This window comes from Microcaecilia unicolor, chromosome 3 (assembly GCF_901765095.1).
Source record: "Microcaecilia unicolor chromosome 3, aMicUni1.1, whole genome shotgun sequence".
Taxonomy (NCBI): domain Eukaryota; kingdom Metazoa; phylum Chordata; class Amphibia; order Gymnophiona; family Siphonopidae; genus Microcaecilia; species Microcaecilia unicolor.
Genome location: NC_044033.1, coordinates 139,023,399 through 139,048,877, shown reverse-complemented (window position 1 = coordinate 139,048,877; position 25,479 = coordinate 139,023,399). Strand labels below are relative to the sequence as shown.

The window sequence follows — 25,479 nt, the reverse complement described above, 5'->3', positions numbered from 1 at the left end:
GGGGGATGGGCCTGGGTCCGCCAGCCTGAAGTGCTTTGCACCCACTAAAAACTGCTCCAGGAACCTGCATACTGCTGTGATTTGAGGCTGGCATAGAGGCTGGAAAATGTTTTTTAATTTCTTTTTGAGGGTGGGAGGGGGTTGGTGACCACTGGGGGAGTAAGGGGAGGTCATCCCCGATTCCCTCCGGTGGTCATCTGGTCAGTTCGGGCACCTTTTCGAGACTTGGTCATGAAAACAAATGGACCAAGTAAAGTTGGCCAAATGCTCGTCAGGGACGCCCTTCTTTTTTCCATTATCGGCCAAGGACGCCCATCTCTTAAGCACGCCTTGTCCCGCCTTCGGTACACTGCCGACACGCCCTCGAGAACTTTGGTCATCCCCGCAACAGAAAGCAGTTGAGGACGCCCAAAATTGGCTTTTGATTATGCCGATTTGGGCGACCCTGAGAGAAGGACGCCCATCTCCCGATTTGTGTTGAAAGAAGGGTGCCCTTCTCTTTCGAAAATGCCCCTGTATGTAGTTTACAATTTCTATTACAGGTACTTTGCAATGTCCCTAATGGGCTCACAATCTAAGTTATATATTGTACCTGGGGCATTGGAGGGCTGAATGACTTGCCAAGGGGTCACACAGAGCTACAGAGGGAATTGAACTTGGTTCCCCAGGATCTCAGCCCACTGCTAACTGTCAAGCAGCAGCAGGAATCAAACCTAGTTCCCCAGGTCCGCAAGCTGCTACACTAACCATTAGGCCACTCCTGCCATTTCTTTTAATGGCAATATTAGCGCACGGCAATTAATATAGAAAATAGAAAAAGGCCATTTTTACTACTGCAGTAGTGAGAAAAACCTGCGCAAGGGCGCTCTAAGGCCGCTTTTTGCCGCAGCTTAGTAAAAGAAGCCCTTAATTACATAAGTACATAAGTAATGCCACACTGGGAAAAGATCAAAGGTCCATCGAGCCCAGCATTCTGTCCACGACAGCGGCCAATCCAGGCCAAGGGCACCTGGCAAGCTTCTCAAACATACAAACATTCTATATATGTTATTCCTGGAATTGTGGATTTTTCCCAAGTCCATTTAGTAGTGGTTTATGGACTTGTCCTTTAGGAAACCGTCTAACCCCTTTTTAAACTCTGTCAAGTTAACCACCTTCACCACGTTCTCCGACAACGAATTCCAGAGTTTAATTATGCCTTTAATTAAGTTGCCTCCCTAATTTACAGCTCCAGTCAAAATTATAAAAATAGCCAGAAATCTGCTAATGTACTGTCACAAATGTTTTTTTTCAAAATGGTAAAGATAGGCGGCTCAGGTTTATAGAATAAACTAGAGTTTATTGCATTCCTGTTATGACTCTTAACTAGTCTTATTTTTAATTTGTATTTTTTGGAATATACCAGTAGGTGGCGGAAACCATCCACTGCTGGTACCCTATGATACACTGACAGCCAAGGAAAAAGCCAAGGACAGAGAAAAGGCACAGGACATCCTCAAATTCCTACAAAGCAATGGATACGCTGTTTCCAGGTAGAAGGACAAGAGAACCTATTAGAAATTTATGAAAAATTATTGTCGTTCTGTTTGTGGAATATGATAAATTGATTACATCCAAGTTCTTCCGTCCTGCAGTCATAAATTAAATTGAATTTGGTGAAGCATTTCAAAGAATTTACAACAAATAGCATCTCTCTTTTGTTTCAGAGGATTTAAGGAGCTGGAGTTGGATACTCCTTCCATTGAGAAACGCTTTGCATATAATTTTCTGCAAGAGCTCATAAGATATGTGGATGAAGCCCATCAGTATATTCTTGAGTTTGGTATGGTATTTCAGCTTTTGTTTATCTTCTTAGGGATTTAGATAGGAAGAGGTTTCCCTTTTGGGGCTTTTGACATAACAACTAAATACACCTTTTGAGCTATAGAAGTTTTCTTTTCATTTTTTATACCAAATTCAGAAAGTACAGTAGGAATGTGCATATGGAAAAAAGTAAGTTCATTTTCAAATTGTTTGTCCTTTTCTCACAATTTGTGAACTTTTTCAGTTTGTTTCAAACACTAATATTAACATTTTTTTAGACAATTGATAGAACTTGACACACAGCTTTTTGAGGGTAATTTTAGAACAGAGCATATAGATTAATTCTGTTGTATAATTTATTTATTTATTTATTTAACACATTTATATCCCACATTTTCCCACTTAGTTGCAGGCTCAATGTGGCTTGTAGAATACCGTAAAGGTAGGCTCCGGTTCAGTAATACAAATAACATAGTATAGTAGAAAGCATGTAAAAAAAACATAAGTATAAGCAACGAAGAAATAGAGAGGGGAGGGTAATAAAAGTCTAGTACTTTCCATATTTAGCTGTGTTGCAGGAAGTAAAAAGTTAACTTGGATCAGGGGGCACGCGGAGGGGCATTTTCAAACATGCGTGGGATAAGCATAAAGGAATCCTGTGCCGAAGGAATGGATCCTCAGGAGCTTAGTCAAGATCGGGAGGCGGGGCTGGTGGTTGGGAGGCGGGGATAGGGCTGGGCAGACTTATACGGTCTGTACCAGAGCCGGTGGTGGGAAGCGGGACTGGTGGTTGGGAGGCGGGAGGCGGGGATAGGGCTGGGCAGACTTATACGGTCTGTACCAGAGCCGGTGGTGGGAAGCGGGACTGGTGGTTGGGAGGCGGGAGGCGGGAGGCGGGGAGAGGGCTGGGCAGACTTATACGGTCTGTACCAGAGCCGGTGGTGGGAAGCGGGACTGGTGGTTGGGAGGCGGGAGGCGGGGATAGGGCTGGGCAGACTTGTATGGTCTGTGCCAGAGCCGGTGGTTGGGAGGCAGGGCTGGTGGTGGGGAGGTGAGGATAGTGCTGGGCAGACTTATACGGTCTGTGCCTGTGCCAGAGCCGGTGATTGGGAGGTGGGGCTGGTGGTTGGGAGGCGGGGATAGTGCACAGGTACAAATCAAAGTAGGGTATACACAAAAAGCAGAAAATATGAGTTATCTTGTTGGGCAGACTGGATGGACTGTGCAGGTCTTTTTCTGCCGTCATCTACTATGTTACTATGTTTTTCCAAAAAAATGTCTAAATCCAGCCATAATCAAACAGGAAAAATGTCTAGATTTCCTGTTCGATTATGGCTGTGAGATGGACGTTTTTGCACTGAAAACATCCAACATGAATAGCCATTTTCCAAAGTGCAATGGGATTTAACCTGGTCCCTCGGCTCACAGTCCACTGCACTAACCACTAGGCTACTTCTCTGAGCTGCTTACTGCTTTGTTCAGAATGGCCGTAACACCTTCCGCTAACATAGAACCTGGTTTTCCTTTCCACTTTCATGTTCAGGGGAAAGGGACGGGGACAGCAACCACTGGGGGATTAATGAGGGGTCCAGTGGTCAGCTGCTCAGTTAGAGCAACTTTTTGTAAATTGGATGTGACTGAAACAGGTCTAGATAACATCTTTCTAGACATGGACTTTTGTTCCCATTTGAAAATCACTGTTGGATGTCCTACTTTTGGGCCCACCCTAGTCCCACCCACAACACCCCCCCTTGCTATTTGGACAATCTGCAGTACAGAATTTCTAAATTCTGACTTTTCCAGAAGAAGTTGGATGTTTGTTTTAGGAATTTTAAGACATCCATCTGCTTTGAAAATGAGCATCATAGCTGATTATGGGGAAAATTTGATAAATGGTGCTCAAAATTTGGTGCCAGCAAAAATCGACGCTAAGCGAGGTTCTGTAAACGATGTGTGCTCTTTATAGAATTGCGCTTAGCACCAACTCCCACGTCTAATTTTAGATGCCTGATATGCACCTGCTGAAGCCTGGTGTAAATGCTGGCACCTAAGTTAGGCAAGCTGAGACCATATTCTATAACTACATGTGCAACTTTTCAGAACACCCTGACTTGCCCATGGCCACACCCTCTTTTGAGTTACCCACCAGTAGAGTTAGGCGCCATGCCTTATAGAATAGCATGCAGCCAGATGGGCATGCAAATGTTAATGAGTGAATTAACATGCACCATCATGCTAGTGCACTAGCAATCACCCCAACCATGCACTAGCAATTACTGCTCACTAATTCATCTGCATCCAAAATCAATTTAACATGCATTAACCTACAAATTATGCACTCTGGAGGAAAATTGATTTAAGTGCATAAAAGACCTCTTATAAAATTAAATCATGCCTAAAAATATGCATGATGTAAGAAAGTGAACTATGTTAAGTTCCTTCTTCTCTTTGGAGTTAAGTTCAAATTTTTCTTTCACCTATGAAAGGGACTGTTGGAAATGTTTTCATACTTCTAGCAAGCAATATTAGAACTATCCACACATAACATATTACGTATTAGGCACTCTTGTTTCCATTCTTATGACTGACTCTCTCTTTCATGTAGGGGGGAAGTTATCAATTTGAGTTACTGTTAAAATGTGCTATTTCACTGTTAACCCCAGTTATTTGTAACTAGGTCTTATTGCATAAAATGGGACCTGTGCTAAAGTAGCACGGATTAGTGACAAAATAACATTGTTAGCTCCTTAGGACTAAATTATATATGGTACCTAAAAAATCGGCACTGAAAAAATATCACGCTTAGCGCTATTCTATAAACAGTGCTTAAAGTTAGACACTGTTTATAAAATAGCGCTTAGAACTGGGAACTGCAACTACATTTAGACCCAATCATTTACTCCAGTGAAACCTTGGTGTAAAGCCTTGCACCTAATTTAGTCACAGATCCCCATTATTTTATAACAACATGCATAAATTGTGGGAATACCCCCCCCCCCCAAATCACCCATGACCCTCCTTTAGCCACGCCCCTTTTTGGATCCACATGTAAAATTTATGCACGTAAATTTTAATTCAATCCAATTAACACCAATAATTTCTTCTTAAGATGCCAATCAGTGACTAATTGACTTGTTAGTCAATTAAATTGTGCACGCAAACAGGGCATGCACGCAAATTTGTGTGCACAGTTTTTAATGACTTTTATAGAAGCTGGGGATTAGTGTAGTCAGAACATAAGCATAGCCATATGGGGGTCAGACCAATGGTCCATCTAGCCCGGGATCCTACTTCCAACAGTGGTCAATCCAGGTCACAAGTACCTGGCAGAAACCCAATTAGTAGCAACATTAAATGCTACCAATTCCAGAGTAAGCAGTGGCTTCCTCCATGTCCATCTCAATAACAGACTTTGGACTTTTCCTCCAGGAACTTGTTCAACCCTTTTTTAAACCCAGATATGCTAACCGCTGTTACCACATCCTCTGGCCACAAGTTCCAGAGCTTAACTATTCATTGAGTGAAAAAATATTTCCTCCTATTTGTTTTAAAACTATTTCCATGTAACTTCATCGAGTGTCTACTTCTCTTATATGAGGGAAGGCTAAAGTGGTTAGGGCTCTTCAGCTTGGAAAAGAGACGGCTGAGGGGAGATATAATTGAGCTCTACAACATCCTGAGTGGCATAGAACAGTTAAAACTGAATAGATTTTTTACTCTTTCAAAAAGTACAAAAACTAGGAGACACTCAATGAAGTTACATGGAAATACATTTAAAACAAATAACAGGAAATATTTTTTCACTCAACAAATAGTTAAGCTCTGGAACTCATTGTGAAAGTGTAAAGTTTCACATTTTCTCCATCATTTTAGCCAAAACCAGGCAGGATGAAAATACATAAAATACAAACTAAAAACATGAACACAAAAACAAAAGTAGTCGGTCAAGTAATAGATTGTGGTCAACCATGTCAAAAGCTGAGGTAAGATCCAATGAAATCACTATTATGGAAGCTTTTTGGTCAAGTGAGACACATGCTTTATTGTAAAAGCAATGAGCAAAGTTTTCATTCACGATTATCTCCCACTGAATATTCCGCTTAGTGGCTAGCTGCTAACCGGCTGTATTGCAAGACATAGCCATTTAGGCACAGATATTCAGCACCAAACTGGCTATGCTGAGCAGTCAAAACAGGCCGCTTAAATAGCAGGCCTAACTTTGCTAAAAAATTAACCGGTTAGCACTGAATATTGGCATACCAGCCAAAATAAACTTGGATATTCAATGCTGGTCACCGGATAAGCTTCGACTTTGAATATCTGGGCTTAATGACGATGGCAGGCAGCAGACGTGTTGTCTACCACTGGCTGAATATCAGGCCTTATGCGTCTTCCTAAAGCCCACCTGCTTAGGATGGATGGTAGAGATTTTATCAGAAAAAGAAGTGAGTTGTGTCAGAACTAGTTTTTCTAATAGTTTGGAAAAGATAGGCAAGTTAGAAGTTGGATAGTAATTTAAAGGAATGGTAGGGTCCAAAGAGGGCTTTTTCAAGATGGGTGTCACAGTAGCCAATGTTTCCAGACTTTGGGAAATACAAACCATGAGACAAGGGACATGGCTAACAAGTAACAAGAAAATAGTCTGAACAGGATATTGGCACAGTGGTAGATGGATTAGGAGTGAGTAAGAGATGCCTAGATGCAATCAGGTCTAAATAAAATGGTCACTCTTATGAGTTGACACAAAAGAAGAAAAAAGTAAAATTAAGAGCGTGAACAAGATAAATAAATGTTCCGGATAAAGAGGAATGGCAATCCATGCAAATGTTGAAATCACCCAGAAGCAAGAGAGAGAAATCCGTTAATACAAAACTGAGATCATCTAAAGAAGCAGAGGATTGAGGGGGGGGGGGGGGTGATATAATAAAAGACAGTGAAATGCAGGAAGTACTTCAGTTGAATTACAAGAGAATCTACGTAAGAAGACTGAGAAGACAATTGTTTATGCTTAAGGGATGCTCCTCCCTCTCGCTTAGCAGTATGCATGTAGGAGAAAACATCATAATTTGAAGGACCAGACAGAGTTAAATAGAAGGTATGTTTGGAGGGCCCTTTAATATGGGGGCCCAGGGCAGTTGCCTTATTTGCACCTCCCTCACATTGACTCTGAGTACACGTCTACTTTTACTAGATCAGGTGTAGATATGTTATGGAGAAATGTCTGGGTGGAGCCCAGGCACAGCTGCGATTTACAAGTGTTTTTAATAAAATATATGCATATATTTATACCTACTTCTGAGCAGATGTAAATGTATGCAGCCCCATGACTTCTTTCCTGCTCAAAATAGGTGCTAATTTGGACTCTGAACATGGATACATTATCCATTTAATTTAGGTCTTCTGAATAGCAGGCCATGATCAGTCACTTGAGGGCCACAACCCAGTCGGGCTTTCACGATTTCCACAGTGAATATGCATGAGATTGATTTGCATGCATTGTTTCCATTGTGGGAGAAACACGGCCTGTGTCAGGCATTGTTGGTTGAATAAATTCACATAGATTTCTTCATCTGTTCTGCTTTTGTGTCGCCATCTTACTTCCATTATATGCAGATCTCAAGCATATACGCTGTGGAAATCTTGAAAACCCAACTGGTATTTGGCCCTAAAGGAACGTGGTTGCCCACCCCTGTAATAAGCCATTTGTTAGAACTTTACAGTGAGTTTCAGCACACTCCGTTCCAACATATGTGCTGAAAATTGTTTTTACCATTGAATGGTATGCAGATTGTTGCAGTGTTAAAAAAAAATGTGTTCTAACAGAAAAAAACAGTGCACACTGCCATGGAAATTTGCTGCTGATTCCCGCATCAGGCATTTTTGTCTTCCTTTTTATTGGTGCATACAGTGACAGGAAGGGATACCTAGTTGCCCAAACGGTCCCTGGACCCAAACTGACCCCTAGCAGTGCGACCCTGCATACTACTTGAGGTCAGGTGGTGAGATTTTGCAGAATGAAAGTGCCAGAGACAGGAACAAGTGGACGACATCATTCCTGCCATTTGACCCAAGGCAGGTGAGGGAGTTAGGGAGGGTGTTGGGTGTCTGGGGCCCTTTGGGTCACCAGTAAGCTCTTTGCATTGGGATGTGTCAGTGACCCACTTGGCCACCTGGGAGGTTTGCCGAAAAGAATTATCTGAAGTGAAATGCTACAGTTCATCTTAGACAACTCTTTGCTTCCATGCTGAAATCTTTACCTCAGCCATAAGCTGCAGAAAATGTAGGGCTAGGGAAGTAAATTGCACTAACAATTTCAGATTCAGACATTGCATGTGTTTTGCATGTCTACTGTGCTACCTTTGAGCATGGTGGTTTTAATTTTTATTTTTTTCACACCAAAGAATCTTACTACATTGAGAGTAAAAATTATGAGAAAATCAGGAGTAAACCATCAAGCTAAAGATAGTACAACTTATCACATCAATCCCTTTGGCTCTGGAATTGATGCAGTTATTACTTTCTGTTTCTCACTTGTATCCTGCACCAATCCTTGAACTGAATTTTGCTTACTTCAATAGTCAGAACATGAGGACTTTTGAACCAAAGTGTAAGAGCCTGGCTAAAATAGAGTCTAGGAAACTGTTTTAAGGTGGTCATATTCTATGTTGGATATAGAAATGGGCAAGCTAGGTGGCTGTCCAGTGTCCATACAGAAGGAGGATCAGTTAAATCTTCATGTTAAAAATTTAGCCCCCCCTCCCCCCCAAGTTGCTGATCAAAAACGGGGATGGATTGGAGACCTGTCAGGGGCAGGCACCTATATTTACCTGTTAGCAAGGGTATTTGGTACAAACTCCCTAAATATTCCTACATATATGGAAGCAATGCAAAATAATACTTAACTCTGGCCAGCCAAAAGTCTCTATGCTAAAAAAAATAGTCTCAGGAGTGCCAACTGTGCCCCTCTCCCCTTTTCCATACCGAGTAACTCAAAATCTGAAAGGCACCATAACTGCTGGATTTTCCTTGTTTTCCAAAACCTAATTTTAACAAAAGCAAACTCCCAGTCTATATGAGTTCCACCCCCACCTTCCTGATCCTACCAGATTTTAACAATAGCAAGCCCCTGTAGAGTTCTGACTCTCTCTCTCTCTCTCTCCACACAATTGAAATAAAATTAGAGTCTCCTACCCCCAGTGGCTCCCTAGCCTAGTCCATCTCTCCCTTCACTCAGAAAGAATCACCTCCTAATAAAAACACCTACAGCTGGAACAAGTACCCCTTGTCTGCTGTGTTTGTCCTATTGCTCTGCATGTCCTTATGTATTGGCCTTCTAATACATTTTTGTCTGTGTCCAGATGTTCAGGATATGCCAGGGGGAAATGAAGGATTCTAATATGATTGTGTTTTATTTTTGGATCCATGAATATGTGCATCTCTGATACTAGATTCCAGTTGGACAGATTTTGACGTCGCAGCACGTTGACGTCCTGCACGTACAATGTGCTGCAACGTCAAACTCCGTCCAACTGGAAGGATGCATTGCAGCTTTAACAGCACGAGGATGAAGAAGTTAAAGAAGACCTCGGCTGGGCTGGCGGGGGTTGGGGTCCCCCGCCAGCTGAAGTAATATTTTAAAAAACCGGCAGGAGCGGACCTCGGGGGTAGGTGACGGCGGTGGGGGGGGGGGGGGCGGCGGTAGGGGGGGCGGCGGCCGGGGGGGTTATAATGTGCCCCCTTACTCTAGCCCCTGCCCCCCTACCGCCGAACCTCAGATACGCCCCTGATGTCAACTAAGTGTTTTCTATATACCGTGTCTAAATATAGGCGCCCCTTATAGAATACGCTGAGGCGGAAATGTTTTCTGCATGGATTTTCTAAGTGCCATATATAGAATCTCCCCCAAAGAGTGTTCACCATTCATAAAGAGTGTACACTGTTCATGAAGAGTGTACAGTCTCGCAGATAGAGCAGGCAATCTTTCCCAATAGTACCTTCACAATATATTGTACATATGTGTACTTATCAGGAAAGTGTGTTTTCGCTCTGCAAATGGTGTGCACTATTAACGACACATGAGAAAACATGTTTCTTATTTTTTTCCTGTTTTCATTTGAAAACAGCATGAAACGTCATTTCCCATCTTGTTTCAAACAATTGCACATTCCTAGTTATTACTATTAACGTATCATTTTTCACCCTCCTCTTCACAGTGCCATTGGTATTTAAATATAATTCATTTACATTTTCTGGCTATGTCATCACTCATTCTGACCTGCTCATTGCGGGGTCCTTTTACAAAGGCATGCTGAAAAATGGCTTGCATTAGTGTAGGCACGAGTTTTTGGGTGCACGCCGATCCATTTTTCAGTGCACCTGTAAAAAAGGCTTAAAAATTTTTTTTTGCCAAAAATGGATGTGCGGCAAAATGAAAATTGCTGCACATACATTTTGGGTCTGAGACCTTACTGCCAACCATTGACCTAGCAGTAAAGACTCACGCGGTAACTGGGTGGTAATGACCTATGCGCTCCAAATGCCACTTGGTGCACGTCCGTTCCGCGTGTCCGCACGCCAAAAATGAAATTACTGCAAGAGCCGCGTGGTATCTGTGCAGTGACTCCATTTTGGCACACGTTGGGCATGCGTAGACGCTTACGCGGCTTAGTAAAAGGGCCCTTATGTTTGGACCTTGAGGAAGGGATAGCTAGCCCCTGAAAGTTAGACAAGAAGTGCATTCAGTTAGTCAAATAAAGGATCACCTTATAATTATAATTTTTGATAGCTGGCCTTTATTTCAGTTTTTGTTTTTTGAAATAAGCTTCTCAATTTCTTTATATCCCCAGATGGTGGCAGCAGAGGCAAAGGAGAACAATTCCATTATGAGCAAGAAATCAAGTTCTTTGCAAAGGTACTGTGTGTGCCCTTTACTTGTTCTATATGCAGAGCACATTTTCAAACCTATTTCTGTGTAAAATTAATTCCTGCTGTGAACTTGCATGCTTTTATACCATACTTTTTAATATGCACCATAAAAATCCGAGAGTAGTAAAAACCCCCTCAAAAACTACATACACATACTTTAGTGAAAAATTGTGTTATCAAATGTTACTGCTCAGTTATATTTAATCAAATTCTTAAAAGAAATGTGTTATTAAATGCGAAGTGTTCATAGATTCTACTGAGCATATTCTACATTTTCGATGTGACGTCTAAATCCAATTTTTAACTTTTTGTAAAAAATGTCCAAAACTCCACTAGCAGACATGGCCATTTTCAAACCAGAAAAACATCCAACTTTTTGTTTTGAATATGGCCTTTGCTAGATGTTTTTGTGCTCAGTGCATCTATCTTTAGGACCATTTTTTGAAAAAAAAAAAAAAATCCAAGGGAAAAATGCAAAAGAAACAAGCCATTGGGATGGGAGGGGGGGGGGGGGGGGCAAGCAGTAAACTGCCACCCTAGGGGGCACTGCAGTGGACTTAACATAAAATGTCCCAAGTACACATCTCACCGTTACCCCCTTATATTGTATAGTGAGCCCACCAAAAACCTACTGTACACCACTACAATAGCCCTTATGCCTTCAGGTGTCACCTATATGTAGGTACAGCAGGTATTTAATGTTTTTTGGAGGTCTCACACTTTCCACCAGAAGTGTAGCAGTTGGAGTGGGATATAGGCCTCGGTCCCCTTCTCTACAGTTCACTGCACTGATCACTAGGCTATTTCTGGGACCTGCTTGCTGCTGTAATAGAATGGTCATTATACTGAAGGTGTCTTAGAGCCTGGTACATACGTCCGATATATGTAACTTGTGTAGTTTTTTTTATCCGGAGAAGGAATATTGCATTTATATACGAGCCAATTTAGCACCCATTCCTTATGAAGAGGAAGCTCACGACTTAATAGAGCCTGTTGGTTTTACACATAATCATACAAGCCCATTCAGCACTCATTCTTCATTAGGAAACATGGGACTTGTTTACTATTCACATTTGGCAAGGACCTAATGGTCCAGAGAATAACAACAGTGTTGACAACCCAAATATGGCTGGTATATGTAGGCCTATGAAGGGTTTTTTTTTTTTCTTTAACCAGCAAAGGAAATATTATGGTTACCACTGTGGGTACTTCGTAGCTATGAGTACCGAGGAAAATGACAACGAACAAAGAAATCTGTTAACTGTTCCCTTCCCCATTCTCCGTATTATATTGTGTATAAGCAGCACTCACAGTAACCTCCACCTAATGTTGCTCGCTTAACAACACAGAACTGGTGCTCGCTGCCACCTCTCCAATGTTGGGGATCACCTACCCTGTAGCAGTCTATATTGAGAAGCAACCTGCCATGTAGACCTTTAATTATGTGACTTGAGGCTCTCTTCTCCCAGCGGAATCGGTTTGCAGAGCCAGACTAACAGGCTAATTTTCAAGCAGAGCATAGAACAACAAGAGTTAGTGTATGACATACTCTTTAAAGTGTTGCAGGATTTCAAGTTAACTCCAAGCATACTCTTTATCTAGCATGTCCTGCCTATGCAAGAGTGGATGTGCACATTGGAGCCGACTCTGTGGGTGCTGTGGGTGCTTGAGCACCCCCAATATTGAGAAAATTTCTTGTATGTGTCCAGGGAGGGGTTATTTCTATAGGGCTTAGCACTCCCCCAATAATTTTGAAATGTTGGCTCCTATGGATGTGCAGGAATGATATTTCGTGCCTGGAATTGTAAGAATATCCTTAGCAGCATGTGGACTGTATCTGTATTGCAACTGCAGTAGCGTGTGCCAATGCTGAGCGATTTTGGCTTCCATTCGTAACGGCCAGTGCTTATTACCGACGAAACACACAATATTGTATGTGGTATACATCCTCCTCGCTTTTCCCTGTGAGAAGCCAAAACATTGAATGAGTTAAGCACTGTGACTCAGAACCTGTTTAAGGACCTGCTTGCCAAGCAAACTGCTGTTCTGCTGTAATCCCAGTACACCATTCCAATATATTCTTCCCCATGCATACGTAGTTTATGCAATTAGTCGGTGGGAAACATCATCTTACACCGCATTGGGCTTACCGCTGTTTAGTAAAAGACCCCCTGAATCGTTTTCAAAGACAAAAAGAACTGGTGTTCTCATATAACTGATACCTTAGGAAGTGCTGAAAGTGCAAGTCCATGAAGATAAATGTCAGCTTATGTTTCTCACAGAATAGGAAGTAATGAAAACCTGTATTTCCACTAAATAATTTCATTGATATGTATTCTTGCAATTTAATCCAGCAGTTGTCTGCCCTTCAGGGCAAAGACACTACCACTGCACTGTGGGTGCAAGTTGTACAATCTTTATTCTCTTAATCTATTTATTTATTTATTTTAACCACCTTTACCACACATATATCCTAAGCAGTTTCCATAAGAACAAATATATTCAAAATTCAAATACTTAATAACAAATAATACTGCTTTCAGAAAATTCCAACCACATGTTAACTATCAAAAGAAAGCCTGCACAAAAGCTGTGTTTTCAACATATTTTTAAATTGCTGAATACTAGAGATAATACACAACTGACCAGTTCTGTCTTCTCTTCTATGTCAGATAACAAGAGGGAACAGTTTTGAGCTAAAACAAATCTCTTCTTTCTTTCAGGTTGTGCTTCCTTTAATTGACCAATACTTCAAAAACCATCGTCTCTATTTCCTGTCTACAGCAAGTAGGTCGCTGAGCAGTGGAGGACACGCTTCAAATAAGGAGAAAGAAATGGTAACAAGGTACGAGACAAATAACAGTTTAAGCCTAGAGAATATTACATGAAGCACAGAAGGGACTAAAAATGTGATGGAAACAAAGCCTCTACTTTTCATCACAGCATGTATTCAGAAAGAAATGCTTGGGAGGAGAGGAGCAGTTCTCAATCTAGTCACCGAATAGCATCACATACGTTGTTTAGTTTACTTTGTTTAAACTTGATATACCTCCCTGTTTACTAAGCTGTATTAGTGGCTGGTGGTGCGCTAATTCCGATACAGCCCTTGCCGGCATCAGCCACTAATGCAGCTTAGTAAACGGGGGATATTGCTTAACATCACACATATCAAAGTGAATACCATAGAATAAAACAAGTAACACAAATCAAGCACAGTGGAGAGATAGAATAGCTAATTATGGATAGGGAGAATGACAGACATAAATATAGTTGCTGTACACTGTCTTGGGTGAATCACTTCCTCAAAGTGGTTAATAAATCTCAATAAGTAACATTTTTTAAAAAGAAAAGTTCACTAGCATTTTTAGCACATGCTAAGTTTTAGCGTGTGCTAAACTTTAGAGACACCCATATATTCCTATGTGTGTATCTAGCATTTAGTGTGTGCTAATTTTTAGCGCGCGATAAAAACACTAGCATGCCTCAGTAAAAGGACCCCTAACTGAATATACAGGAACAACACATGCAGAGGAACAAACAAGAATAAAATGCAAACCAGACTCCTAACTTAAAGAGAACTATGAGAAGACTGACTTTGAAGAATTATGAATCAAATGTCCAAAATATGGATCCTCAAAAAAACATTTTTGAAAGTGGAGAGATTCTCAAGAGTGTTAACTCACCCAAACAGAGCAGCACCCAAAGGTAATATGTGCTCCTAAGGGTGGACAAGTTTCTGGATCATCAAACGTTTCCAAAATTTTTTATATATAATGTGGGCAAACAAAACCAGTGCTCCCAAATTCATATGAAAAAATCACCTAAATAATAAATCATAGGCTGATACACATAAGGTTTATTGAGTATATGAGTGGACAGACTTTGAAGTTTAAATGATTAACCCACTCATCTGTATTGGTCTAGCAAGATTCAAGGAAAAGAAATTAGCAGGTAAGAACAAATTTCACCATTCATTGCTGCCATGTGGATGGCGAGTTGTGCTAAATATACAGAGTGCTGACTGCGGCTGACTCTATGAAAAGCAGCAATATTGAGCTGCTATATGGATAGCCTAGGCATTTTACTTTATACCAATACAGACACAAATCAGGAACCATTTCTAGGAAGTACAGTTTAAAATATAACAGAAAAAAATCATTTTTATTTTAAATCTTTTTTATTCAGTCTTCAACAACCTCTGTAGCATACAAGACTGCAAATAGTCAAACACTTATACATAACAACAAATTATGATCAATGCAACCTTCTATTACAATCGTTTTAGGTTGATTTACTTTTCAAATAGTTTGTTATCAATAGAAATCAAACAAAATAAAACATGGAAAAGAAAATAAGATGATACCTTTTTTATTGGACATAACTTAATACATTTCTTGATTAGCTTTCGAAGGTTGCCCTTCTTCATCAGATCGGAAATAAGCAAATGTGGTAGCAGATAGTATATATAAATGAAACATCCAAGAATTACTTTGACAGTCTGACAGGGTGGGAGAGTGGGGGTGGGTAGGAGGTATGCATGGGGACATCAAAGCATTTCATTGATATTCTAACAGGATGGGTGTGGGGAGGTGTGGGGAGGGTAATAAACAGAGAAATACAATTTTATGGTTTATAATGGGTTAGAAAACCCAGATCCTTGTTAAGTCCTGTCTGTTGGGTGTCAAAATATTCAATCATTCTGACTTTTTGAAAACATACATTTTCAGTTTTCTTCTAAATGTCAATAGGTAGATTTAGATCTAATTCCTTTCTGGGTAATCCATCAAAATGAAATCAGGGGTACCACTTCCATTCAAACATATGTTGAAAAAAAAACAGATAAAGTGGAAAAATAATACCACATGGAACAAAGCTCTATGTGTAATATTTTAAATATTTTTTTTGAAAAACATCAGTGTTAAGTAATTAATGAGCAAAGGTCATAAAGCTGTAACAGTGACATCCCCAACAAACCACATGGACTTTTCACCATGGATTTTGTACAATTTTCAAAAAGAATTTGCATGTTTATATTTACTTTGAAACTTACCACAAGTACAAAGAACTTGAAGAAATGTTCACCTGCTTTTGTTTGGGCAGATTTTCTTCTAAAAGTAACATGCCTAGTCTTGGAAAGAATTAAAACAGGCTTCCTGTGGTCAGTTTGAGATCTGCTCATGCAAACCGCATCTAAAAATTTGTTTTTATTTTCTCTACAGAAGGGGCATGTTGGGGGGGCAGAGAGTGGAGTGTTTCTGTTCTGATCAGTTAGCGCAGCTATATTACTGTGTGTTGAATAGCGTGAGATTAGTGTGTGAGTCCTTACTGTCTGCAAATAAGTTTTGGCAAGTGCTCACATGCTAATCTTTGTTAATAGCCCTCTTCTAATGGCAAAATTAGCACATGGCCATTAATTGAGAAAATGGAGGGGCAGACCATAGGTGGGTATTGGGCAAGCCAGCCTACGTGATGAATGGGGTAGTTCAGGGTCAAGTTTCAATTTAGGGGGGGGGGCAGGAAGCTCTGGGCACCAGAAGAACTTTCACAGGAGGTACGGTTGGCACCCAGGAGGTTGGCAGCTTCAGGGAAGAGGGCGCCAGATGCAGGCAGCAGACCTAGTGGTTCATTCAGATGCAAGCTGTGCAGTGGAACAGGAGATCAGTGGTGAGATGACAGAATCCTTGGCAGCAGAGTTATTTTCTGATGATTGGTGATGACAGAAGTCTTAGATAATAGACAGACTGTCATAGAATTCATAAGGAAGAGATAGCTAAAGTGACGACAGGGCGATATATAAAATATGTGCAAAGTTATACACATATATTGATATATATGCGTATATGTGTTTATGTATTCGAAAATTCCATCTAAGCACTAATCTGTAAATATGCCTTTATATTACATAGAACATATTTTACAGATATGTGCACATATGGGCAATGTCTGAGCAGTACTCATATGTACTTATGTAATACCATAAGTTATGTGCATTAAGGCAGTGCTTCTTAACCCAGTCCTTTAGGCAAAACCTAGTCCCATCAGATTTTCAGGATTTGCACAATAAATATACATGAGGTAGATTTCATGGTATGTAAATCTATCTCATCCATATTTATTGTGGATATCCTGAAAACCTGATAGGACTAGGTGTGCCTCAGGGACTGGGTTGAGAAGCACTGCTTTAAGGCACATAGGGCCCCTTTTAGTAAGCAGTAAGCCCAACATGGGCTTACCACTAGCTAAACAGGAAGTACCACCAGGCTACCGCAGGCTAGTGGTACTTTCCATCCTTAGCACACCGTCATATCTGGCTCTACAAAAACAGAGGATGTCAGATGCCCTGCAGAGTACAGCAAAGATCAGCAGGTGTGTGGGCTGCGTACGCTGGAGTCAGAAAACAGCACTTTTGCTGGCAGGGGTTTGAGTGGAAGGGGCCCGGCCCAGTGGCACTGGGCCCTGCTCAGGGGGTGGTGGGGCCCAGGGGCGGCCTTGTCCCCAGCCCAGCCCAGTCTCCACAGCCCTGTCTCAACCCAGCCCTCAGGGCACACCCAGCCAGTCTGGTTTTCAGGATATCTACAATGAATTAGGTGGTTTTTTTATTTTATTTATTATTTTCTCTCACCTTTTCAGTGGTAGCTCAAGGTGAGTTACATTCAGGTACTCTGGATATTTCTCTGTCCCAGGAGGGCTCACACCTCACAATCTAAGTTTGTACCTGAGGCAATGGAGGGTTAAGTGATTTGCCCAAGATCACAAGGAGCAGCAGTGGGATTTGAACCAGCCACCTTTGGATTGCAAGACCAGTGCTCTAACCACTAGGCCACTCCTTCATGCCATACAACAGATGCAGTGCATGCAAATGTATCTCACATATATTTATTGTGGGAGTCTTGAAAACCTGACTGACTAGGTGTGTCCTGAGGACTGGGTTGAGAATCTCTGCTCTGTTTCCTTGAATAAGCCAAAAGCAATTTTTCAGTCTTGAGCTTCTTTTCAAGGAAAGGGCCCGGTGCCTACACTGATGAACTCTCTTTCTAGATTAGTAGTGACTATTTTCATTCTAAGATCATGAAAATATGTTGCACATTTGAGGACATTTTAGAGGAAGGCAGTTCTGATTTTGATAAACAGTCAGATTTGGAAAGTAGATACAAAAACTATGGAACTTATTAAGTTGATTCAAGAGACTTGATTGAGGAAAATGCAGGTACTGATGACTTTGTCCAAGATTCAACCTTTTGATAATTTCAGTTTAATCAGTGACTGAAACAGAAAAGATTCTGATGTCTGTTCAATCTTTATTTTCTGAAATTTGTTTTTCAGAATCTCATTTTGTCCAATTTGTGTATACATATATAATAGACTATTGTAACTGTCTTTACTATGATCTACATAAAAAACAAATAAGTGACTTATTGTGTAAATTCTTATATTCTATGTTCTTCATGGTCCTTGTTTTTAAATGTTCCTTCACAAGGTCACTTAAAGCAAACTAGCAGCAGAGATTTGCCTTTTCTGGTCCTAAATTATGGAACTCTTTGTATTGCAAATTTACTTAGAAACCATCTATTTGTGATTCCAGAAACTTGTTAAGGCCTGGCTTTTTGAACAGTGAAGTTGAGGTCAAGAAATATTTTATTGCATTTCTGTTGTTAAAAATTACAGTATGAGCATGTGATTGTTATTTATTTAGTATGGATATGTTAATTTTTTATTTTTATTATATTTGTACCCCGTGCTTTCCCACTCAAGGCAGGATCAATGCAGCTTACATATTATATACATGTACTTATTTGTACCTGGGGCAGTGGAGGGTTAAGTGACTTGCCCAGAGTCACAAGGAGCTGCCTGTGCCTGAAGTAGGAATTGAACTCAGTTCCTCAGGACCAGAGTCCACCACCTCAACCACTAGGCCACTCCTCCACTATAGTAGCATCCAGATTTTATTTTTGAATTGTGTTTATGTTTCTTCATTTTATTCCACTACACACAGAGCTTGATTCAAGTTTGGCATGTGATCAAATTTCAATAAATAGAATAAATAAATAAAAAGTTAGCATTCCATATTTATGCAGGTATCTTAGGAGAAATAGTAATATAGTAGTTACATATTGAGGAGAGGAAAACTTCCATGGTGAGAATTTTCTTCTGAAAAATTACATTCAAACTTGGAGAAAGGTAGACTTGAGATTAACTAAGGGGTTCTTTTACAAAGCTGCAGTAAAACGTGGCCTGTGGTAGTGTGGGCCTATCTTTTAGGCAAGCACTGGGCCATTTTTTACCGTGGGTGGGAAAAAGGTTGTTTTTTAATGGGCCGGGAAATGGGCCTGCATTAATACTAAAACTAGCATTGGTCTATTTATGGCCTGAGCCCTTACTTCCACCTATTGACCTAGTGGTAAGGGCTCATGGGCTACCCACGTGGTAACCATTCATCATGCTGCTAGTTACCACCGGGAATGCTCCCTGCGGTAAGAAACAGAAAATTAGTTTCTACCTTGGGATTCAGCACATGCCAAAATTGGAATTACCACCAGGTGCATGCACTATCCTGGCGGTAATGCCGATTGGGTGCATGCTACCCATGCGTTAGCCCTCTTGCTCTTTTGTAAAAGGGCCCCTAAGTAATTTCAGGTTCTTATTTTAAATTGCTCTTCTTATTTAACACAGGCAGTTTAGCTTAGTATTTAAAAGACTATTAGAGATCCACTATTAGAGAGTATAGTGTAGCATTTAAAGTTGCTGTTTTAGAATTTAATATGACATCTGTCTAGAGCACAGCTAACAGTTAAAGGAACTCTCTGTTTAGAGTTTAATTCCTATACAGACACTCGAACTCCCATCTATCCCAGGCCTGATCTTTGATTTATAGGCTTTTATACTAATTAGAAGGATAGAAAGTTTAAATCAGGGCATTCTCATCATCCAGTTATTAACTGTTAGTAGTACACGGAGGGGCATTTTTGATAGAATGTCCAAGCCAGAATTGGAGCGTCATAAAGTCCCCCCCCAAAAAACCATCAGAGCACCTTTTTGTAACTTTAGGCTTGATTGAAACAGGTCTAGATAAAGATATAGAGGGGCATAATTGAACGGGGTCGGCCATCTATATGGGCACCCATCTCTAAGGCCGGCCCCGTAAAGTGGCATACCCGACCATATTATCGAAACTAGATGGTCGGCCATCTTTCATTTTGATAATACGGTCGGGGCTGGCCAAATCTCAAACATTTGGGCCAGCGTTAGAGATCGCCGCCATTGGTTTCCGCCGATAATGGAAACTAATGCTGGCCATCTCAAACCCAGCCAAACCCAAGCCATTTGGTTGTGGGAGGAGCCAGCATTTATAGTGCAGTGGTCCCCCTCACATGCCAGGACACCAACCGGGCACCCTAGGGGGCACTGCAGTGGACTTCAAAAATTGCTCCCAGGTGCATAGCTACCTTACCTTGGGTGCTGAGCCCCCCCCCCCAAACCCACTACCCACAACTGTACAACACTACCATAACCCTTATGGGTGAAGGGGGGCAACTACATGTGGGTACAGTGGGTTTCGGGTGGGTTTTGGAGGGCTCCCATTTACCACCACAAGTGTAACAGGTAGGGGGGATGGGCCTGAGTCCGCCTGCCTGAAGTCCACTGCAGTACCCACTAAAAACTGCTCCAGGGACCTGCATAGTGCTGTGATGGACATTTGAGGCTGGCTTAGAGGCTGGCACAAAAATGTTTATACATTTTTTTGGGGTGGGAGGGGGTTGGTGACCACTGGGGGAGTAAGGGGAGGTGATCCCCAATTCCCTCCGGTGGTCATCTGGTCAGTTGGGGCACTTTTTTGAGGCTTGGTCTTAAAAATAAATGGACCAAGTAAAGCCGGCCAAGTGCTCGTCAGAGCCGGCCTTCTTTTTTCCATTATCGGCCGAACCTGGCCTTCTCTTATCCACACCCCCATCCTGCCTTCAGTACCCTGCCAACACACCCCCTTGAACTTTGGGCAGCCCTGCGACGGAGAGCAGTTGAAGCCGGCCAAAATCGGCTTTCGTTTATACTGATTTGGCCGGGTTTAGGAGATGACCGGCCATCTCCCCATTTGTGTTGGAAGATGGCCGGCCTTCTCCTTCAAAAATAAGCAGGATAGTAACATAGTAGATGTTGGCAGAGAAAGACCTGTACAGTCCATCCAGTCTGCCCTACAAGATAAACTCATATGCTATTTTATATGTATACCTGACCTTGATTTGTATCTGCCATTGTTATGGCACAGACTGCAGAAGACTGCCCAACATTAGCCCCGCCTCCCAACTTCTAGCCCCACCTCCCAACCACTGGCACTGTCACCTAATCTCTCCTAAGCTTCTGAGGATCCATTCCTTCTGAACAGGATTCCTTTATATTTATCCCATGCATTTTTGAATTCTGTTACCTTTTCATCTCCACCACTTCCTGCGGGAGGGCATTCCAAGTATCCACCACTCTCTCCATGAAAAAATACTTCCTGACATTTTTCTTGAGTGTGCCCCCCTTCAACCTCATTTCATGTCCTCTAGTTCTACCACCTTCCCATCTCTGGAAAAGGTTTGCTTGCGGATTAATACCTTTCAAATATTTGAACGTCTGTATCATATCACCCCTGTTTCTCCTTTTCTCCAGGTACTTCTTTTGTGTCCTGGACATTTTCTCCTGTTCCATTGTTGCTGAAAGATGTCTTTATTTTGTGTCCACCCTAGTCCCACCCAAAACACACCTCCAACATGTCCCCTTGCTATTTGAACAAACACAGTGAAAAAGTCCCAATTATGCCTTTTTGAAAATTGCGAATTAGATGTTTTAAGCAGATGACATTTTTCTGGCCATTTTGAGACATATATCTGCTTTGAAAATGAGCTCCATAGTATAATCATATAACTAGTTGATTGCCTGGGACCCCACCCAGAACAGAAATATATTTGGCCCTTTATTTTCAACTCTAAGAGACCAAGGGGAAAAAATCCACACGCACACCGCTAATAAATAAAAAAAAATATATAGACCAATGGCCTTTGAGAGAGAGAAAGGAGGGTCTCACATAATGACAGTGTGGCCACCCAGAACTGTCTCAACTCCTTCTGGCTCTCTGCTCCATTTTTATTAACTAAAGGAATGCATTACATCATGAGGTCAGAGTCAGCAGACATACAATATACATGATTGGATACATGGTATAGACGGTACAAGATATTGATGCTCATTGGTTGAAGATTATATTCAACTTCTATCAGCATTCTAGAGAGCAAAGGTCAGATAGCTGCTTGCTATTTTGGTAAAGATCATTAACATGTATAAGAATACGGAACTAACATACATTATTCCATATTACATCTGCATACTCAGACATCTGCATATTTCGCTTTTACTTCCCTATTCCCTTCCAAACTTGCATGTTCTTAGTGAAACTTCCCAGCATCTGAACAAAACATTCATTACTTAAGATTGCTGAAACTCTTAATTCAGCAAGTGTCATCAAATTGTAACTATGTTCAATGCATCTGTCCTGCTCTGTCTTAAAATTATCTTAGTTTCACATGATTAATGCTTAATTCTTGATATTCCCTTCTGAGCTGGGGGTCCTATCATTTTCATAGTACATCCTTAATATCATCATAGTAATTTTAAGGGACTTTAGTTTACACACTCCTACTCCATTAGTAACTTAATAAATAATTCAGCAACTCCATCAGCAGGATGACTAGCCAGTCTTTTTTCAGTAAGTACAGCGCTGAATTAACCATTTATTAAGCCCTGTTGGAAACAGGATGCTGGCTGTTGGAAACAGGATGCTGGGCTTGATGGACCTTTGGTCTGTCCCAGAATGGCAATACTTAACTTTTTCGGGATCTTGCCAGGTATTTGTGACCTGGATTGGACACTGTTGGAAACAGGATGCTGGGCTTGACGAACCTTTGGTCTGTCTCAGTGTGGCAATACTTAACTAGGTAAACAAGTGCATCAAGACCACCCCCATCCCTCTATCATAATGTAAATATATTTTAAAATTCATACTGATTGGTTCTCACTGCAGAGGATGGTACGGCATATAAGAAACGCTGCTCACCGACTCTTCCTGCCACCTGGAGAACCATGGAAGGGGGTGGTAAGAATACAGTGATCTACATGGGCAGCAGTGGCCCTGATCTTTTTCTATTCAACTATTCTTTCAGTTGGCATCTTTCTTACCAGGGTAAAAATGTGCCTTGACAACCATTGCTAGAGCCCCTCCTAAACATCTGAGCCCTAGGCATGTGCCTAATTTGCCTATGCATTAATCCTGCCCCCACTATTGCTTGTTTGATTTTCAGTGAGAGACCATATCTGTGCATTGGTGCAAAGAACTCCAATCCCTGGAGACTAGAGTAGCAGACTTGGATGAACTGAGGCAGAGAAAGGTATATAAACGACACCTTCATGGACATAGTACAGAAGTCTCACTTGCAATCTGGCAACTTCTGTGTTGACATGGAGAAGAAAAAGTCACCTGAAATGAGAGCATCACCTTGGTGTAGCAGGAAGTGATCCTGTAGCCAGGGCAAGCCCTTCAGGGTATACAATATCCTCTTTCACTAAGGATGTGTCTGTGGAAAAACCAAATACTACTGTAAACTTTCAAAATTTAAATCACCCTGAGAGATTGAATATATATTTCACAGTAGTAAACCTCCAATCCAATCTATCTTCTGGGTAGGAAAAAGCCTCTGAAGACTGAGTTGTTTTACAAAATTGTTTTGCCCCCTGTTTCTCAAACATTGGCTTAAGAAAACCTCCCCATTTTGTCTTATATATGTACATACACATCAACAACTGTCAGGGGCATGCAGCTCCAGTCTATCCAAAACGTGTTTCACCCACTTTAGAGCAACTCAAATACATTGAATCATAGAATCTCATCTTCAAGGCTCTTAAAAGAAATGGCCCCAAGTAGCTGAAGAACAAGGTCACCCTCTACACACCTCCAAAGACAATAAGGTCCTCCTTAATCACACCCTCTGCAAAAGAAGTTACACAAGACTATCTCTGCTTTACGAAGCAGCTGAAATCTTGGCTCTTCAATCAGGCTTTTAATGAAGGAAGTAACTAACTTGTTAGTCCCACACACACAAGGAGTGACATGGTCTGCACATACTGCAGCAGAACAAGTTTATCTACTCCTACCCTACCTCTGCCATCTTTTCTCCAAGCTGAAGAGCCCTAGCCACTTTAGCATTTTCTCAAAGGGAAGTCGTTCCAATCCCTTTAATCATTTTCATTACCCTTCTCTGTACCTTTTGTAGTTTCACTATATCTTTTTTGAGATGCGGTGACCAGAACTGCACACAGTATTCGAGCTGTGGTCGCACCATGCAGTGATACAATAGCATTATAACATTCTCATTTTTTTCTTTCCTAATAATACCTAACATTCTATTTGCTTTCTTAGCTGCCGCTGCACACTGAGCAGAGGGTTTCAAATTATCATCAGCGATGACACCAAGATCCTTTTCCTGGTCAGTTACTCCTAACTTGGAACCTTGCATTACATAGCTATAATTTGGGTTCCTCTTTCCCACATGCATCACTTTGCATTTGCTCACATTAAATGTCATCTGCAGTTTGGATGCCCAGTAATGTCCTCTTGCAATTTTTCACAATCCTCTTGCGATTTATCAACTTTGAATAACTTGTGTCATCAGCAAAGCAGTACTGTAAATTTTGGTCATCGGTTTTGAATTTTTGTAGTGGAGTTTTTTTTGCCCATTCATCCTTTAGTTAAGGATGTTTTTCTTCACTTAGTTTAAACACAGCACAGAATATTACATCAGTTCATTGATTTTTTTAAACACCAGATGATAATATATGGGGTGGATGAACACTGAGATCCTGGGTTTGTATCTTTCAATGATTTTGGTTAGCTTTTTATTGATTGCTTGGCTGTTGGCTAAATGCTGCTGCAGTAGAATTACGTATTTTGTGTATGGTTGCTTGGTTCTGCTACCTTTTTTATTGTTATTATTATTTCAGTTACCCCAGAATTGACCGAAATAAAAAAGAAAAGGGAGAGCTATTTCAGCCCAGTCCTTAGTGGGATGCAGAACTCAATACAAGAGGTAACCATGTTGGGGCACTTGGAAATAGCGATCATAACATGATCAAATTTGAGTTAGTAACTAGTGAAGACACCAAGGAAATCTACTTCATCGGGATTTAACATCTGAAAGGGCATCTATGATAAAATAAGGAAGATATTTAAAAAAAATAAAAGCTAAAAGGAGCAGCTGCAAAGATTAGGAGTTTCAATCAGGCAGTAGGTTTAGCCAGAACCTCTTTGGGAATTAGAATCCAAAGCCATTCCCCCCTCTCCAGCCCATTTTCCTTTCTGTTCCAGACTGCCAGCAAAAAACAGTTTTGGTGTCTGCCTTTTGCAACATATTGCAGGCAATTATTTAACTAGGCGTGTGTAGTTATGCATGTAGGTGCACAAAATAGTGGTACATAGGTGTATAAGTGCACTACTGACTATTCTATAAAGTACTGTGTATTTCAGCATGTAACTGTAAAGGTATGGAACATGGGAGGGGCATGGGCGTGTCTCCATCATATACTCATAATTTATAGAATACTGTAGGTTATGTGCATATCATGGAACACTTAGGCACAAACATTTATGCCTGCCATTGACCTGGGATAAATGTTTGCACCTAACTTTAGGTGCATCAATGCTTACTTTCGCTAGTATTCTATATT

The 25,479-nt window shown here is 41.1% G+C and overlaps 1 protein-coding gene across 1 annotated transcript in view; it reads left to right on the top strand.

Annotated features, from left to right (window-relative positions):
- RYR2 (ryanodine receptor 2) overlaps positions 1-25,479 on the top strand; it is a 908,577-nt gene that overhangs the window by 514,694 nt on the left and 368,404 nt on the right. Inside the window, 4 exon segments of the mRNA XM_030194683.1 lie at positions 1,409-1,532; positions 1,707-1,822; positions 10,650-10,714; positions 13,452-13,573. Of these exon segments, the coding sequence (XP_030050543.1) occupies positions 1,409-1,532; positions 1,707-1,822; positions 10,650-10,714; positions 13,452-13,573 (427 nt within the window).